Source organism: Oryctolagus cuniculus, chromosome X, assembly GCF_964237555.1.
Source record: "Oryctolagus cuniculus chromosome X, mOryCun1.1, whole genome shotgun sequence".
In the NCBI taxonomy this organism is placed as follows: Eukaryota; Metazoa; Chordata; class Mammalia; order Lagomorpha; family Leporidae; genus Oryctolagus; species Oryctolagus cuniculus.
The window spans coordinates 51,076,591-51,094,438 of NC_091453.1; the positions used below are offsets into that span (position 1 = coordinate 51,076,591).

General features: G+C 42.0%; 2 protein-coding genes across 4 annotated transcripts in view; one reads left to right on the forward strand and one right to left on the reverse strand.

The window, feature by feature from the left end:
- ZMYM3 (zinc finger MYM-type containing 3) overlaps positions 1-2,217 on the reverse strand; it is a 33,192-nt gene extending 30,975 nt beyond the window's left edge. The window contains exon 1 of the mRNA XM_070067120.1: positions 2,122-2,217. The gene's annotated coding sequence lies outside the window, so the exon portion shown is untranslated. The remainder of the gene's footprint in view (positions 1-2,121) is intronic.
- NONO (non-POU domain containing octamer binding) lies at positions 1,761-17,663 on the forward strand. 3 transcript variants are annotated; one of them, XM_070067123.1, is made up of 12 exons: positions 2,147-2,283; positions 2,955-3,004; positions 8,252-8,408; positions 9,356-9,549; positions 11,915-12,216; positions 12,799-12,894; positions 13,617-13,813; positions 14,151-14,235; positions 14,593-14,695; positions 15,227-15,266; positions 15,798-15,907; positions 16,639-17,663. In XM_070067123.1, the coding sequence occupies exons 3-12, from the start codon at positions 8,258-8,260 to the stop codon at positions 16,771-16,773; spliced, it is 1,413 nt and encodes a 470-aa protein (XP_069923224.1). In that variant the 5' UTR covers positions 2,147-2,283; positions 2,955-3,004; positions 8,252-8,257; the 3' UTR covers positions 16,774-17,663. The 3 variants fall into 3 exon arrangements, 2 of the variants coding, with proteins under 2 accessions (XP_069923225.1, XP_069923224.1); XM_070067124.1 differs by lacking the exon at positions 2,955-3,004 and having other exon boundaries at positions 1,761-2,283; XR_011385587.1 differs by lacking the exon at positions 2,955-3,004 and having other exon boundaries at positions 2,014-2,283; positions 14,593-14,770.
- The last annotated feature ends 185 nt before the right edge of the window (positions 17,664-17,848 follow it).

A 17,848-nucleotide genomic window follows, 5' to 3' on the forward strand; every position in this document is an offset into this window, starting at 1 on the left:
TTTTTAAAAAAAGCCATGAAAGTTATTTAAAAAATCAATGGGCCCTCATCACCTACAGATTAAAGCATACATTTCTTTTTTAAAAGATTTTAAATTTTTTTAAAATTATATATTTGAAAATCAGAGTTATAGGGACAGAGAGAGAGAAAGAGGGAGGGAGAGACCCAGCTCTTCCATCTACTGGTTCACTTCCCATATGGCCATATCAGCCAGAGCTGAGCCAGGCCAAAGCCAGGAGCTGCATTCAGGTCTGCCATGTGGGTGGCAGGGACCTATTACACTTGGCCACCTTATATTGTTTTTCCTAGGCCATTAGCAGGGAGCTGGATTGGAAGTGGAGCAGCTGGGATACAAACCAGCACCCACATGGGATGTCGGCATCGCAGGCAGCAGCTTTACCTGCTATGCCACGACCACAACACTGACCCCTAAAACATAAACTTTTAAGCATGGCACAGGTCCTATTTGACCCATGACTATCTCTGTAAGCCTAACTGCCTTTCACTCAACCTCCCCACCTGCAGGGGCCCAAGTACTTGGGCCACCTTCCACTCTTTTCCCAGGCTATAGCAGAGCTAGATGTGGAGTAGCCAGTACTCGAACTGGCACCCATATGGGATGGCAGCACTGCAGGCAGCAGCTTTACCCACTATGCTACAGCACCGGCCTCCCTCCCTGACTTCTTTTCAGCCATGACAAACTGCCTAAAACAGACTGGATCCTGGGTACTCTGATAAGGCACTGTGTGCCACAAGACCTGCTCCAAGTCGCTGCTGCTTGATTAGGACAGATACGTACATAGAAGATAGAAATGCGAGAGAGTGGTCATATTCGCTACCTCTGGGTGTGATGAGTGGAGGGGGAGACTATATAGTGTTGGGTATTGTTCCCCCCCATGAGCAAGTATTAGTTTTCTTTTTTCATAGCATAGGTGTTATTTTTTTTTTCAAAAAGTTTGGGAACCATTGGTCTAGATATGTCCAATATGTTAGCATCTAGCCATATATGACTATTTAAATTTAAGCTAATTAACATGAATTAGCATTTAAAAATTCAGTTTTTCAGTCACATTAGCCACAAACAAGTGGCTAGTAGCTACTATATTGAACAGAGCAGAGATAGAACCTTTTCCATCATTGCATAAATTTCTTTTGGACAGTGCAAGTCTAGATAAATGTGTCCCCAAATAAGATAGTGCCATTTGGGATATACTGGAATTCTGAGTGTGAATTAGTTAACTAGTGGGAATTAACTACAAACACCTATCAGTTGAACCTTGCAATCCTTGGTTAAGCACAGCAGTTGGGCATTACTTAAACAATGAAGGTGATTATCTGATAGGACTCCAGTGGAATCAGTCTGATCTGGAGGCCTACACTATATCCATGGCAATGAAGCCACCTGTTGAATCTCTCTGTAAATCACAGGAACAATCGTGGTGTTTGGACTGCTAGGTTTCCTGGTTACTATGGAAATGAGTGTGCTGGTTACAGTTCTGTGCCATCAGCCAGAGAGTAAGGTGTCAGGCCTCCTTTCCCTCCCCTTTCTATAACCATGACCATAGAGATGCTTATTTCAGTTGCACCTTCAGAGTAGTTCTGACTGCAGGAGAAGCAACTAGAAACCTGATTAAGTACGAGGCGTCGGGATCAAAGCATTACGAGGAAGTGTGCAAAAGGAAACATGGCGGGGTATTTTTTCATTAGGAAAACGCTAGACTACTACACCGAATACAATGACATTGTTAACTCTTGCTTCTTGCACAGGCGCAGTGAGGAATTCTCAGCGCACGCCTACGCGTGTATTTTCTCCCCTTTTCTCCTCTCTTTGCACTTTCCTCTCTCTCCCTTTTTCTCCCCTCCTTTCCCACCCCCCACCCCTCGGTCTTTCAGTCTTTCGGGTAGTCCGTTTATGTCTCTGCTTCCGACCACCCCCCCCACACCCTCTTTCCCCTCCCCCCTTCCTTTTCCGTCTCGCGCACGGCCGTTCGCGCGTGCGCATTAAGTACAAAGCCTCGCTCTTTGTCCCCATCTGTCGTTCACACGAATCAAGTCTTTGGCATTCGGCAGCCAATAGAATCTAAGAAATGGCGGAAAAACGAGTCCGCCTCTGGAGATAAACCTTGATTGGCAATTCAGATAGCCAATGGGGAACGCCACTTCATACTCCTTGGGAGGCACCGAGCTCCGTCGTCTCGTTTCCGGCGGTCGCGCGCTCTTTTCTCGGGACGGTAGAGGCCGTGTAGCGTCTCCGTTACTCTGAGGAAAGAACCGTCGGTAGAGGGTGAGTTTGAGGACGAGTTCGTTCTTGTTTGGGGGAGGAGGGGATTTCTGGGAACGACTGGCGGAGGAAAAGGCTAGGGTGGGGGTGGGTTTGGCGGGAGGATGGCGCTTTCAAGGCCCCGTGAGGCCTTGTCCCCGCCGCCTCACGGCCTGTTTTTGCCCACCCGCGGGGACCCAGCGCTCCCAACTCGCTTCGGGCTTTGAACGGGTCGCCAGTTTTCTCACCCCCTCAGTTTCTTTGTGCGACTCCAGTCCGAATCGCGGCGGTGTTAAGTTGCCAGCCTTCGGACCGCCCTGGGCCCGAGGGTGTGGGGTCTATTATGCGAGAGCCTTGAAGCCCTGGTTGGAGGAGGAGGCGCTTTGTCGGGCGCTCCTCCTCTTGGCCCCGCGAGGCCATTAATTCAGAATGGGCAAGCGGGGGCCCCTTGAGCGTTGTTTCTTTGTCGAAACTCTTAGCTAGGAAGTTGCTGTGCTAGTCTAGACCCCAGCGCTTTCGTAGCCGGCATCTTGGGTGCCCTTCCTCCCTCCCCCTCCCGCAGTCGTGCTCCCCAAGCCAATTTTAAAGCATCACTTTTCTAAATGGAACTTAAAATTTAGGGGTTGTCTTTCAAGTGTTTTCTACTTTGGGAAACTCTTAGCGCAAACTGACATCCCTCTTTGTATTTTTAACAGAGAATTGGAGGTTAGGACTGGGAGGTACTTGGCCATCCTCAAAAGTTGAGGTAGGTGTAGAGGTTTGGGTTGCCAGATAAAAATGCAGGGCACCCAGTTGAATTAGAATTTCACATAGACAGTACTTTTTTTTTTAATATACAATGCATGACTTATAGTATTTGTATTTGAAATTCAAATTTCACTGCGTTGTGTCTTTGCTGAATCAGGCAACTCTAGTTAAGGGGCCACTGTCTGGGTTTTCCTGTATCTTTCCCCCAACTTCCTTGTTATTTACATGGAAGGTTCTAAGAAATTCCTAGAGTAAAGAAAGAACCTCACCATGTCTGTTTCATTTTACAGCTTTCAGGCGGCCATCTCGGTCTGGTAAATTTATATTGGATTTCCCTTGTAGTTTACACTTAAAATTTGGCCCTCTTGCTGCAAATCGAGGGAATGTTTATTTAGATTTTAAGTATGTAGAATGTAGTGTTTGCTCCTGTACTTAAACATTCGTTCAATGGCATCATGCCCAAAAGATATATTCCTTCTAAGCCTGCAATGCAAATTTTCTGGTAAAGTCTTTCGTCACGGTTCATCTTGAGGACAGTGACAGAAATCCTTGCTGCTGATCTTTGTGCTTTCTTTTCAGAGAAAACCCAGTAGTTAGAGGACAATGAATTTATTACATTTTTCACGTGTTTCCAAAATAAATTGGTCCTTAAATGTAGGTGATAAGAAATTTTGCTTGAATACTTGCTACTTTGTGAGCACTGTTTTATATAATATTAATTAGTCTTGAGTAAATGCCTACTTGGCAAAGGAGAGGTGGAAAGGAAGGATTATAAAGATTAGTATTGTGAGGACAGTTATTTAAAAACACAAAGGTAGGCAATTTTGTTATTTTAAAAATTATCTTTGTTAGACTCCTGAAGAGTAAAAAGTGTAATTGATGATATTTGCTTAACTGGAGCTTCTACCATCTGTAGAAATGTGGTTGCCTTCAGAGACAAGTGCTTGCTTTGTTCCAATGAGAGCAACCTTCTTTGTACATTATCACATTTAGGCCTGAAAATAGCCAGCCCTGAGGGGTGGGCGTTAGTGTTTTCATCCTGCAGGTAAGAAAAGTGAAGCTCAGAAGTTAGGTCATGGGACTAGTGAAGTTTAAACTGAAGTCATGCAATATTAGCATAGTGATGAGGATAGAGTTCAGCAGACCCGGGTTCCACTCCATGTTCCATCAGTTGTGTGACCTTGGATAGGTAAAGCTCTTTTCTAGGCATCAGTTTCCTTATCTAGCAGTGTAAGGGTTGCAAGCCCTAAGACATAATGCAGGCTTAGCATAGTGCCTGGCTTTAATGGTTTACAAATAATCTGGTATTAATAACTACCAGTCTATATTTTCTAAAACCTAAAGATAATCTTCCTTGCAATATTAAATGGTTTAGAACATTGACCATTTTTTCATCCCCTAGGAGGTAGATTATTTCTACTAGGAAGTGATAAAATGATTGAAACAGGGTTTTCAATGTTGAAATTTTGAATGGACCACTATAAAGATTTCTATTAACATTAAATGTATATTGTGGATTCCTGAATGTTAAGCTACTGAGTCTGGAGCCACTGTCTCCTAAGTTAAAGGCTAGAGAGGGGGGAAAAAATCACTTGGATTCTAACCTGAGGCAAGAACTAGTGGGAGAAATGGCTGTGAAAATAATTCAGGTTTTTGCCATTGGTCACTTTGGAACCAGAAAGAGAGGTGTTTAGTACCTGAGACCCAAATGAGAAAAGATAGAATTCTGATGCTCATGTTACCCTATTGCCAGGTGTTCCAGGGCCGGACTTCGGATTTTTATATTTTAATTTCTTATTTTTAAAACCATGATTTCCTTTTTAAAGGTATCTCGTTTACTGCTATACCTGTTTATGGTATTTAAAATTGACTTTTTGAGAAAACAGTGCTGCACTATGTGGCAAGAGTTACAAAGATGGATTCTATTTTGAGGATTTGTCCTAAGGAAATAAAAGAAGGCAAAAAGCAAGAAGACATTTACTGTAGCATTATAGGAAAAAGCTGAAAACAACCTAAGTGTTTAATGGAGAGTAGTTTAGTAAATTAGTGTACATCCAGATGGACTTTATGTAGTCATTAAAAATTATATTGACACTACAGAAATGAGGAAAAGCTGAACATACAATGGTGCATTACGCTTTCACTTACTGAAATGATCATGTATATCTTGGAAGGTAAATAAGGAAAAATTGGAATTGTGAATACCCAAAGATTTAACTTTGAGCTTGGATTATAATGGTGAAAAATTAGAAAACAACCCAAGTGTTTCAACATAATATGGGCTTGGTTGACAGCTGAGTGCTGTAACCATTAACTGTTAATATAAAAGATTTAATGACATGAAAGCAGTTCATGATAATATTGTAAAGAAGAAAAGGGTTACAAGTTAATTTTGGTAATATTCCATTTTCAATAAATACAAATATGTTGTGATTAGGTATACCAGTATGAGTAACTTTTATTGATTGCTGTATGGGTGTTTATTTTGGTTCTGAGTTTTCTATATTAAATATATACTTGTCATAAGTACTTTATTGTGATTTCTTATGTTTTGTAACTTTAATGAGAAATATAAGATTGATTATATGAATGAGAAAATTCAAGTTTTGGCTTAATTGTAAACTTTTCCGTGAGGTTTATCATAAAGCTTTATTTAATATTGTGGTCTGCTGCCTCCTGCTCCCCGTCCATTTAATTGCTCCACCCCATTTTTCTTTATTTCCCCATTACACTTACTTACTACTATATAATTATGTATACGTTATCTTTTACTAGAAGGTAAACTCTGAAGGCAAGAATCTACTGTGTTAACTGATCTGCCCAAGCACCTAGAATGATGTCTAAAATAGTAGGTGTTTGTTGAATGAATTTGTAGTGTGAGAGATTATCAATAACCTGCAGTCAAGACAGTGTGTTGGGGCTGGCACCATGGCCCACTTGGTTAATCCTCCACCTGCGGTGCCAGCATCCCATATGGGCCCCGGGTTCTAGTCCCGGTTGCTCCTCTTCCAGTCCAGTTCTCTGCTGTGGCCCAGGAAGGCAGTGGAGGAAGGCCCAAGTGCTTGGGCCCTGCACCTGCATGGGAGACCAGGAGAAAGCACCTGGCTCCTGGCTTTGGATTGGCGTAACGCCGGCCGTAGTGGCCATTTGGGGAGTGAACCAACAGAAGGAAGACCTTTCTTTCTCTCTGTCTCTCTCTCACTGTCTATGACTCTACCTGTCAAATAATAATAATAAAAAAAAAGACAGTGTGTTTTTGTCTATCTTCTATTCCTTGTATACATTCATATTTAAAATAAAACCTTTCCCTTTTAAGAGCACCAAGCATATTTTTCATGTTTACGTGATCTTAATAATTTTTAATGCTTTGATATAATATTCTATTGTATTTAGATGTTTACATCATTTTTGTTGTTTTGTTACCATAAAGGCCATTAGCGAATATTTTCATGGCCATAGTATTTTAAGAGAGAAAGAGATCTTCCATCCACTGGCTCACTCCCCAAATGGCTATGATGGCCAGGACTGGGCCAGGCTGAACTCAGGAGCCTGGAACTCCACCTGGGTCTCACAAGGGTGGCATGGGCCATAGTCTACTGCGTTCTCTGGTTAGATAGCAGGTTGCTGAATAGGAAGCAGAGCAGCTGGGACTTGAACCTGCACTTTGGTAAGGGATGCAGGCACAGATGTTGCAAGTGGTGGCTTAACCTGTGTGACAATGTTTGCCCCCACCTAGTGTCTTATGAAAGCATTTTTGGATATAGAATTTGATAATTTTGCATTGATGTTTTCAGTTTGAGTTGGATATGATATAAAATGTATTCTGAAAGGTTTTATATGCATAAAGATACTCAAGTGCCCATCATCCAAAATCATCAGTTGTCAAGTCTTTGTCATGTTTTCTTCATCTGAGAAATCTGATTTTCTCTATCTTAAAGGCATCATATGTTAATGATAAAGTATTCATGAAAAGATTTTCTGCATATTTCAGCTAAATTCATTCAAGAGGGTCTAGTCTTTTAGGGTAAACATTGAGCATTGTCTTTATCATTTTAATTCATTTACTGAAGAAATCATTGGATGGGGAAGGTAGGTCTCAGTTTGTTAACTTGATCAACTAGTTTTCGTTTTAAAATTGCCAACTTTTTTGTTTTGTTTAAACATTGTCAAATTTTAAATTCAGTCTGGATTGTGCCAGGAGTTTTCACTTTGTTTTCTTAAACTTATACAGATTTTTAAATGACAGATTTAAACATTTTATGATTATACATCTTTTTACTTTTATTGCTTTTATTGATTTGATAGTCACTTCTCTTTCCATTGTGGTTAATATTCAGTAACTGTGTGCCAGTAGTTGAGCTAGTGCTTTCACATATTTATAAGTTCTCATACCTACCTTGGTTATTTTATCAGCCCCCCCCCCTTTTTTTTTTTACAGCTAAGGACATAAGCACAGGAATAATTTAAGCAGTACATAGCTAGTAAATACTAGGGCCGTGATTCAACCTAAGTATGTCTAACCATATAGCCCATATTTTCCCACGGTCACTCCACAGTATCTACTGTGGGCTAGGACTGCTGGCATGCTAAAAAAAAACTTTCCATGTATATATAGTATTGAATTGAAAGGTCTTTTTTTTTTTTTGACAGGCAGAGTGGACAGTGAGAGAGAGAGACAGAAAGGTCTTCCCTCTGCTTTTGGTCCACCCTCCAATGGCTGCCGCAGCCGGCGCACCGCACTGATCCAAAGGCAGGAGCCAGGTGCTTCTCCTGGTCTCGCATGGGGTGCAGAGCCCAAGCACTTGGGCCATCCTCCACTGCACTCCCGGGCCACAGCAGAGAGCTGGCCTGGAAGAGGGGCAACCGGGACAGAATCCGGCTCCCCGACCGGGACTAGAACCCCGTGTGCCGGCACCGCAAGGTGGAGGATTAGCCTAGTGAGCCGCGGTGCTAGCTTGACTTGAAAGGTTTCTTAAGGCATTCTAGTATAAGCTGTTATCTAGCACTTGTCTAATTTCTGTATATGATGTAACTACTGGTACCTGCTTTTTAGATTTTTGAATTGTATTCTTTAGCCATGGTTGTTCAAGAGTAACCAGCCGTTGGGATCTGGCAAAAGCTAGGCTATCAAAGGTGATTAATGACATATAGGTCATCAAGAATGTGGTTAGTTTTTTTTTTTTTTTTTTTTTGCATTCTTAGCACTGAATGTATTTGACGGTATTATTTTTTATTTTCTTTTAAGTACAAAATGCAGAGCAATAAAACTTTTAACTTGGAGAAGCAAAACCATACTCCAAGGAAGCATCATCAGCATCATCACCAGCAGCACCACCAGCAGCAGCAGCAGCAGCCACCACCACCACCAATACCTGCTAATGGGCAACAGGCCAGCAGCCAGAGTGAGTAGATGCTAGGTGATAGTGTAGAAAATAGTTTCCCTCTTGGGAATGGTTTCTTGGTTTTTAAATTAGTCTCTTGGGATTATAAAGGAATATGCCTTTATTGCGCACCTTTGTTCTTTTCCCTATTTACTTATGATGGGAAAAAGCTGATACCCTGATACCAGGGAACAGACATATATGACTACAGTTGAATACAGGTTACTGTGCTGTATTGGCATAGTCTATGTACTAGCCAGATGTCTACATGTTTTACTTCAACTTGCTTTGTAGAGGTAATTATCAAGTGGCTGGTAGTTAGAGAGACTGTAGAATAAGACTTTTAAGGCTTAGTGGAGAAATCTGGTACTGAATAGTATGCATTCAGTCTGAGGTCTGTCACCACATTTTAATCAGAGCAAAAAAGGTCTTTAAATATGTGTTCCCATTCAATAAATTTTGAATGCTATTGTGCCTCTTAACTAAAACTAGGACCAATTTCAACTGTCTCTCACAGTTCCTACTAGGATACTGTTTCCTAACTTGTTTTTGTTCTATTGCCTTGAGACTGAAAGAATGGGAACATAAGGGTAATGAAAATTGGTGAGAGATTAGGAAAATGGGGAGATGTTTTTAAATTTTAAAATCTGATCCCTTGTGACAGAGGTCTCCTTGAGTTGCTTAGTTTTCTCTTTGGCCACTAGCTTCTGTGTTGCTTGCCTCTCTTGGGCTTATTCCATCTTGGCTCCTGGCCCACAGTAGAGTCAAGTCCACCAGATCTCTGTGTACAGATTTCACATTTTAAGGAGCAATTTACTGATTAAGTGATTGGTGGATAGGTTGCATTGGGAAATGGTATTTGCCTTCTCTACAGCAATTATGTTTCCGAATCTAGTAGCAGTTCTAGCTCTTTGAGGATGGGACTGTAATTCTTTCCCTAATCTTTGAGTTACTATGTCTTCTCTTAGATGAAGGCTTGACCATTGACCTGAAGAATTTTAGGAAACCAGGAGAGAAGACCTTCACCCAGCGTAGCCGTCTCTTTGTGGGAAATCTTCCTCCTGACATCACCGAGGAGGAAATGAGGAAACTATTTGAGAAATATGGGAAGGCAGGCGAAGTCTTCATTCATAAGGATAAAGGCTTTGGCTTTATCCGCTTGGTGAGCAGCTGTGGGCCTTGGAAAGGGCATGTGCTCTAAGAGGTGGGAAGCTGGGGAATGATGGATATGGAAAAATAGACAATGGGAATAATTCTCATATAGTCTGTTAATAGCTTGCAGTTGGTGAAACAGGACAAAATAGTTTTATTTTTCATTATAGTTGATTTTTAAATTTTAAGGAAAATGGTTTGTGTTTTTTTGGTTTTTGTGGTGTGTGTGTGTGTGTTGTTGTTGTTGTTGTTTTTTTTTTTTTTTGCCTAGGACTAAATATATCCTTTGGAACTCTTTTCCTTTTAATTTGGAAATTTCAAACAGATGTAAACAATAGTATAAATTAACTTGCACATATATGCATTGCCCAGCTTCAGCAATTAACAACTCATGGTTAATTTTTATCTGTGCCCTTCTTCTGTTTACTCATACATATTTTATTGTGTTGGTTTCTTTGTTTCAGAAAAAGTGGAAATTCGTATGTTAACAATGACCAAAGCTTATGTGATTAATTTCCAAAGCCTTTACACAATCTTCAATATATGAGAATATAATTCTATTTGTATCTTTAAAATTTTTTAAAGATTTATTTTTATTTATTTGAAAGAGTTACACAGAGAGAGAAGGAAAGGCAGAGAGAAAGGTCTTCCATCCACTGGTTCATTCCCCAGTTGGCCGCAGTGGCTGGAACTGTGCCGATCTGAAGCCACGAGCCAGGAGATTCCTCCAGGTCTCCAATGTGGATGCAGGGGCCCAAGGGCTTGGGGTCATCTTCTACTGCTTCCCCAGGCAACAGCAGAGAGCTAGATTGGAAGTGGAGCATCCATGACTTGAACCGGTACCCATGTGGGTTGCCAGCACTGCAGGCAACAGCTTTACCTGCTATGCCACAGCGCCGGCCCCTAAATTTTTTTTTAAAGCTAAGAATCAGGAACTCCTACCTGGTCTCATGTGGGTAGCAACACCTAAGTACTTGGATGATTATCTGCTTCCTCCCAGGTACATTAGCAAGAAGCTGGATTGGCAACAGAGACTAGACTCAATCCCAGACACTCTGATATGGGGTGTGGGTATCCCAAGTGATAGTCTAACCCAAGCCATGCCACAACTCCAGCCCCCACAAAAATGTTTGATTGTTATAACAGTCATAAAATTTACCATCTAATTGTTTTTAAAGTATAGACGTTATTAAATCTGTTTGATTTAGGAAAAGTATGAGAGGGAAAACATTTCTATGCATTATCTATCCCCATAAATGAACATAGTGTGATAAGCAAAATCAGTGGATAAGGGTGGTCAGAACTAGTGTTCATTCTAACTTGCACCAATTTGGACTATATGTGTAGGCAAGTCATTTTTTTCTGGAGATCTTTGGTAGCAGATTCCTCTTTAGTAACGTGAAGGGGATCCTATCAAGGTCTGCAGTTTTAAAGAAACCTCTTAGGGGGTTGAGTGTTTAGCCTAGTTGTTAAGATGCTGTTTGGGACACCTGCATCTTGGAGCATTTGGGTTCAAGTCCTGGCTCCACTTTTCCTCTTTGGGAGGAAGCAGTGATGGCTCAGTTAGTTGGGTCTTTGCCACCCACATGGAAGAATTGAATTGAGTTCCTAGCATCTGCAGGTGTTTGGGGAGTGAACCAGGAGATGTGAACTCTGTCTGCCTCTCAAATAAGAAAATAAAAGAGACCTCTCAAAGGGCATACTTGATTCTGGTGTATAGCTAGTGAAGATTGAAATATTCTAGGGTAGGTTTTTTTTTTAAGATTTATTTATATAAAAGGCTAATTACAGAAACAGGGAGAGAGATCTTCTATCTGTTGGTTTACTCCCCAAATGGCTGTAAGAACCTGGGCTGGGCACTCCCATCCAGGTCTCCCACATAGGTGGCAGGGGCCCAAGCATATGTGCCATTTTCCACTCCCTCCTAAGCTTATTAGCAAGGAGTTGGATTGGAAATGGAACAGCTGGGATTCAAACCAGCTCCTATATGGGATGCTGGCCTTGCAGGCAGAAGCTTAACCCATTATACCACAACACTGACCCTGCAAAGGTAGGTTTTAGGGTAGTCATTATATTCTGGATATGTTAACACATGGGAGGACAACCTATGAAATCGGTGACCATGTAAATGGTGTCGACTTCTAGAATTTATAATTGTATCCAATTCATTGCAGGGCCATCAGAGCAGTTTAGTGTAACCAGAAGGTAACCTGAAACACAGTGTAGTTTTTCCAGTTATGTCCATGTTTCTTTATGTAGTTGTTGCCAAGGTTTTGGGGGTGAGGAGAGACATTTGTTATTGAGCTATACTACTTTACACTGTTGATGGTGGTTTTTGTCAAATTGAGTCATTTTAATTTTTCTCTGCTTCCTAGGAAACAAGAACCTTAGCGGAGATTGCCAAAGTGGAGCTGGACAATATGCCATTACGTGGAAAGCAGCTGCGTGTGCGCTTTGCATGCCATAGTGCATCCCTTACAGTCCGAAACCTTCCTCAGTATGTGTCTAATGAGCTGCTGGAAGAAGCCTTTTCTGTTTTTGGCCAGGTGGAGAGGGCCGTGGTCATTGTGGATGATCGAGGAAGGCCCTCAGGAAAAGGCATTGTTGAGTTCTCAGGGAAGCCAGCTGCTCGGAAAGCTCTGGACAGATGCAGTGAAGGCTCTTTCCTGCTAACTACGTAAGTTGAGGGATGGTTTTCAGAAGGAGATCTTGGGTTGCTAATTTCTTCTGTGGTCTGGAAAGTTAGCCTCTATGTAGTAACTTTGTTCCTGTATTCATTTAATTGATAGTAATTAAGCTTTCTATTAGGGTTTTTGGTATGATCTTAAATTAATGGAAATGGTATGAGGGTTAAGGAAGATATCTTTTTAGCATTTCAGTAAGTTGTCAGTGTTGTTGCCTCTTACTTTGACATTTTAAAACTGAAAAGTTGTTTTGCACATGTAATACGTCTAAGTGATCACCCCTGGTCATTTCCTGAAGTTCTGTAGATATCAGGCTATACTTAACTACAGCACCTACCTACTTTGAATATCTATTTGAGACTATATTCAGAGATATAAAGCCCCATTCTATCCTGTGGACCCCAAGTTCTCCATAATACTATTGGAAGGATTTGCTTACTTGGGATTAGGTGTAAAAACTCCTTTAGAAGTGTTTGTGCAGTCCTGACCCCTAATTCATTGTGCCAGCAGCAGATACAGAGAGGGTGCCTGGCAGGGTATGACTTCATCAACACTGATCCTACTTTTTCTCCCAGATTTCCTCGGCCTGTGACTGTGGAACCCATGGACCAGTTAGATGATGAAGAGGGACTTCCAGAGAAGCTGGTTATTAAGAACCAGCAATTTCACAAGTATGTGATCCTGATAAGAATCCCCATTAGGTGTTTTTGCCTTTTTTTTAAGAGATTTGACAGTGTGATACCTTGTCATCCACTGATTCACTCCCCAAATGGCCACAAAAGCCAGGCCTGGGCCAGGCTGAAGCCAGGAGCCAGGAACTCATTCCGGGTCTGCCACATCATCCCCTGCCTTCCTGGGCACATTGTCAGGAAGCTGGATAGGAAGCAAAGCAGCTGGGACTCCAACCAGCATTCCGATATGATGCTGGTGTTTCAAGTAGCAGTTAACCTGCTGTGCCACACTGGCTCTGGTGTTAGTCTATTAAGAAAGCTTGTAGGGGCCGGCATCCCACTGCGCCATTTCTGATCCAGCTCTCTGCTGTGGTCCAGGAAAGGAGTAGAAGATGGCCTAAGTCCTTGGGCCCCTGCACCCACGTGGGAGACTTGGTGAAAGCTCCTGGCATCAGATCGATGCAGCTCTAGACGTTGCAGCCAACTGGGGAGTGAACCCGCAGATGGAAGACCTCTCCTCTCCTCTCCTGTCCTCTCTCTGTGTAACTCTTTCAAATAAATAAAAATTTTTTTAAAGAAAGCTTGTAAAGGGTTTTGTAAAACAGGCAGGTCTTTGCTATATTTATTCACTAGCAGCCATTACCTTGGCCTGCAGAATGAATTGTGATGTTTAATTGGGAGAATCTTGGACAAAGTTAGTAACCTAGGAATTTTATCTTTAGAGAGAGAGAGCAGCCACCCAGATTTGCACAGCCTGGCTCTTTTGAGTATGAATATGCCATGCGCTGGAAGGCACTCATTGAGATGGAGAAGCAGCAGCAAGACCAAGTAGACCGTAACATCAAGGAGGCTCGCGAGAAGTTGGAGATGGAGATGGAGGCTGCTCGCCATGAGCACCAGGTCATGCTGATGAGGCAGGGTGAGTACAGGCCTTTAAATTTTAAAGCCAGAAGGACAAAATAACTTTGTAAAGGACTTTTCTTTTTATCAGTAGATAAAGACCTAAACCTCTGCTTTTATTTTCTGAAATATTTTGTTGATCTTGGTAGGCAAATGGGCTTGGAAGTGTGGCAGAGAATACTGGATTCTGTGGAGAAGGAAATGATAGGTTTGACTTCATTTTTGGAATCTGGACACTTCGGATGGCCACTCGGGGATTATATCCTCTTTGCTTTCTGGATCTTTATGGAAAATTAGTGGGTCTATAGATACACATGAAGAATACTTTGAATCAGTCTGTTTCTATGTTTTCATAGATTTGATGAGGCGCCAAGAAGAACTTCGGAGAATGGAAGAGTTGCACAACCAAGAAGTGCAAAAACGGAAGCAACTGGAGCTCAGGTAACTCCTTTTCTCAAACCCTTTTTCTCTACAACTCAAAAAGTTAATGTTTCCTTGTTTCCAACCATCATGCGATCTCATGTGTTTGTAAATATGTTGGCAGTGTTTTTTGGCTGCTTCTCAGGTTCTCTCATGTTGGTTAGGAGATGTTTTAGCTGCCTGTTTGGTTCTAGGAATACCTAGGGCTGCTCTAAAGAAAAAGCATCTGAGTACTGGTCTCATGGGGCTCTTGGGAGTTTACTTTAGTTCCTGGTGAGCTATCCATAGTTTTAAGAGACCAATCTTGACATGTTACCCTGTTAGATAACCTCAAGTTCTGGAATACCTTTGTCTGAAATACTTTGGTGACTCCTGTAGGCAGGAAGAGGAGCGCAGACGCCGTGAGGAAGAGATGCGACGGCAGCAGGAAGAAATGATGCGGCGACAGCAGGAAGGATTCAAGGGAACCTTCCCTGATGCGGTATATCTCCTATGTGCTCATGATGTCCCGAGCCAGTCGTGATATGACAAACCCACTTGTCTGCTAGGATACCAGGTTATGATCAATTTTTCTATGCTGTGAAAATCCTTTTAGAAAAAAATTCGTAGGAAAGTGAGGTAAGGTTTGAAGGGGAGTTCTTGGCCCATAGGCAATTTAGGATGAAAACCTGGGACTGCTGTATGCTGTTTAGTCTCAGTGACTGTAGGATGAGATCTGTTGAGTCCTGTAGCAGCCCCAGTTAGTCTTCTGCTATCCTCATAGTTACACAAATTGGAGCCCTAGGAGAAATCTCTCCCTTTTATCTCTTTTAATTCCTAATAGGAGTTTCTGACTTTTTTGTAGTTTCATGACTCTGAACTCACGTTAAAATTAGCAGGGAACCACTGGTGTTCCTCATCTTGTTCTTGGTGCTTTGGGGATATATTATCACTCTATCTGCTTTCCTTAGTGGATTGTGGTAGAATGAATGCCCTCTGTCTTGGACTGTTCTGAGTGTTTTTTGTTTTTCAGAGAGAACAGGAGATACGGATGGGCCAGATGGCTATGGGAGGTAAGGACTTCAGAAGTTAGTGATTCTTATATATATCTCTTTTTATCTTGCCTATGGTGAACTATGTGGAGTCATTACCAAGTCCAAATTTAAGGGGCTGACATTTCCAAAAGTGTGTGTGTGTGGGGGGGGGTGACATATCTTACCCTAGAGGTCTTGTTGACCTGTTTATTTTGGCATAGAAATAGACTATAATGGGTAGGCCTTTGGCCTGGCTGTTCAGGTGCCAGTGGGGATACCCACATTCTATATTGGAGTGCCTGGGTTCAGTTCCCTTTTAGCTCCCAATTCCAGCTTCCTGCTGGGAGACAGCAAGTGATGATGGCTCAAGTAGTTGGGTTCCTGCTCACCTGATGTGGGAGACCTGGATTGAGTTTTTGACTTGTGGATATAGCCTGGTCCATTTCTGGCCATTGCAGGCATTTGGAAAATGAACCAGCAGATGTGTCTGTTCTGCCTCTCAGGTGAATGTATTTCAAAAGAGACTAACAGTCTATCCTCTGTACTGATCACACTACTCTACTCTGCTAGGTGCTATGGGCATAAACAACAGAGGTGCCATGCCCCCCGCTCCTGTGCCAGCTGGTACCCCAGCACCTCCAGGACCTGCCACTATGATGCCGGATGGAACCTTGGGATTGGTAATAAATTGAAGGGTCTTACAGTGCAGTAATTATAAATGATAGCAAGAAGAGGAAGGGCTTTTTGGCTTCGTAAATCCTGGGTCTACCTTGATCTTGCACTACTGGTATCCGCTAAATGTCACTAAGCTTTTTATTTTTAATCTCAAGCAAACTCAATCTCAAACTATAGGTGTTAAGCCAATGCCTCTGGCCAGTCTGACTATTGAGTTGCTTGCTATACTGGGCAAACAGTTGTTTATTGGAGGGAACTCAGTGAAGGCTATGCATAATCACATAAAGTATATTTAAATCTATAAAGAGTTTACATTTCATGTTTGTACAGTCCTGAGGTTGTTTTGGTTCTGTTAAAACGGATAGTGCCGAAACTGAATAGCCCTGATTTTGCAGAAGAGTGACAGTTGTCCAGATACCTAGATCAGGAAAAAGGATGTGACAAGAACTTAATCAATAGTGGAATTTTGTATGTGATACTGCTTAGTCAATAGTGAGGAATTTGGATTAAAAAAGTTGAAGGTAGAGTGAGTGGGTATGGGTTCCTAATTCAGGCATCCTCCTTTTGGGGGATTATCTGCTAGAGTTCAAAACAGATTTGGTCATCCACCTCCTACATCAGGAGCCTTGAGTAGTTGAATAGAAATGGCCTTCAGGGGAGGGGCTACAAAGGAGTGGGAAATTTAGGACAAAGGCTTCTCTTACAACGTTTCTCTCTTTTTTTTTTTCCTCCTAAGACCCCACCAACGACTGAACGTTTTGGCCAAGCTGCTACAATGGAAGGAATTGGGGCAATTGGTGGAACTCCTCCTGCATTCAACCGTGCAGCTCCTGGAGCTGAATTTGCTCCAAACAAACGTCGCCGATACTAATAAAGTTGCAGTGTCTAGTTTCTCAAAACCCTTTAAGAAAAAGGACCCTTTTTGGACTAGCCAGAATTCTACCCTGGAAAAGTGTTAGGGATTCCTCCCAATAGTTAGGTCTTTCCTGCCTGTACTACTTGAGGGAGTATGCTGGAGGCAGGGGGCAAGGGAGGGGTGATATTTAACAAATGAATTTTGTGTGGTATTTTGTTTGATTTTGTGTGGTGCATTCCTGAAGTCTCAAATGTTTAATTGTTGAGGGCCTGGGGGAACTGTGGCAAAATGGATCCAGTTAGAACCCCGTTAATCTTGATCATTCCGGTTTTTGTCCATTCTGTTTTATTTGCTTTCTCATCTCCACACCACTCTCCCCTTCCCCCAGCCCCAGAGACACTGCCACATATACCACCAAAACCAAACATCCCCCAATGACCTTAGCCCCATTGTTCCACTCCCAGGTGAGAATTCAGGCAAATGTCCACAGAGGTCACAGACAGCTTACATACGGTTCTGTTCTATCCCATATATTACCCTGTCATGTCCTAAGGAAGACATTTTCTCTTAGAGATTTTCATTTTAGTATATCTTTAAAAAATTTTGTGTTAACTTGCCTCCATCTTTCTCTTGGGTAAGGACAACCCAAGAATGGCCCTTTTGTGTCTGATGTTGCTGTTCACAGCTTTTCGTGATAGGCTTAGTACAATCTTGGAAACAGGGTTGCTGTATGCTGAAGGTCTGACAGTAGCTCTTAGCATTGCCTATCTTAGGTAGTTATGCTGTGCATTTTCTATTGATGTGTCATGTTTGATTTGTCCCTGATATCTTAAATTTGGAGTTTTTCTGAGAAATGGAGCAGAAATGCAGCATCAACTTATTAAAACACATTTTAAGCCTTTTAATTTTTTGTGCTATTTTTGGAGGGGAAGGGGTGGGGAGGTGAAGTTATCTTGGGAAATGAGCAGTAGGCTCTAAGGGTTAATCCCTTATGACCTTGTGGTTAAAGTATTAATCAGCCATCTAGGCAGCCATGGAGAAGAGGTGGGATGAATGCATACTATGGCTGACATGATTGTCGAGAATCGGT

Coding starts and splice junctions, on each gene's coding strand:
- NONO (XM_070067124.1), top strand. CDS start 8,258: ATGCAGAGCAATAAAACTTTTAACTTGGAGAAGCAAAACCATACTCCA. Junction 9,550..11,914: donor GCTTTGGCTTTATCCGCTTG/GTGAGCAGCTGT, acceptor TCTGCTTCCTAG/GAAACAAGAACCTTAGCGGA. Junction 14,696..15,226: donor AGGGAACCTTCCCTGATGCG/GTATATCTCCTA, acceptor TTTGTTTTTCAG/AGAGAACAGGAGATACGGAT.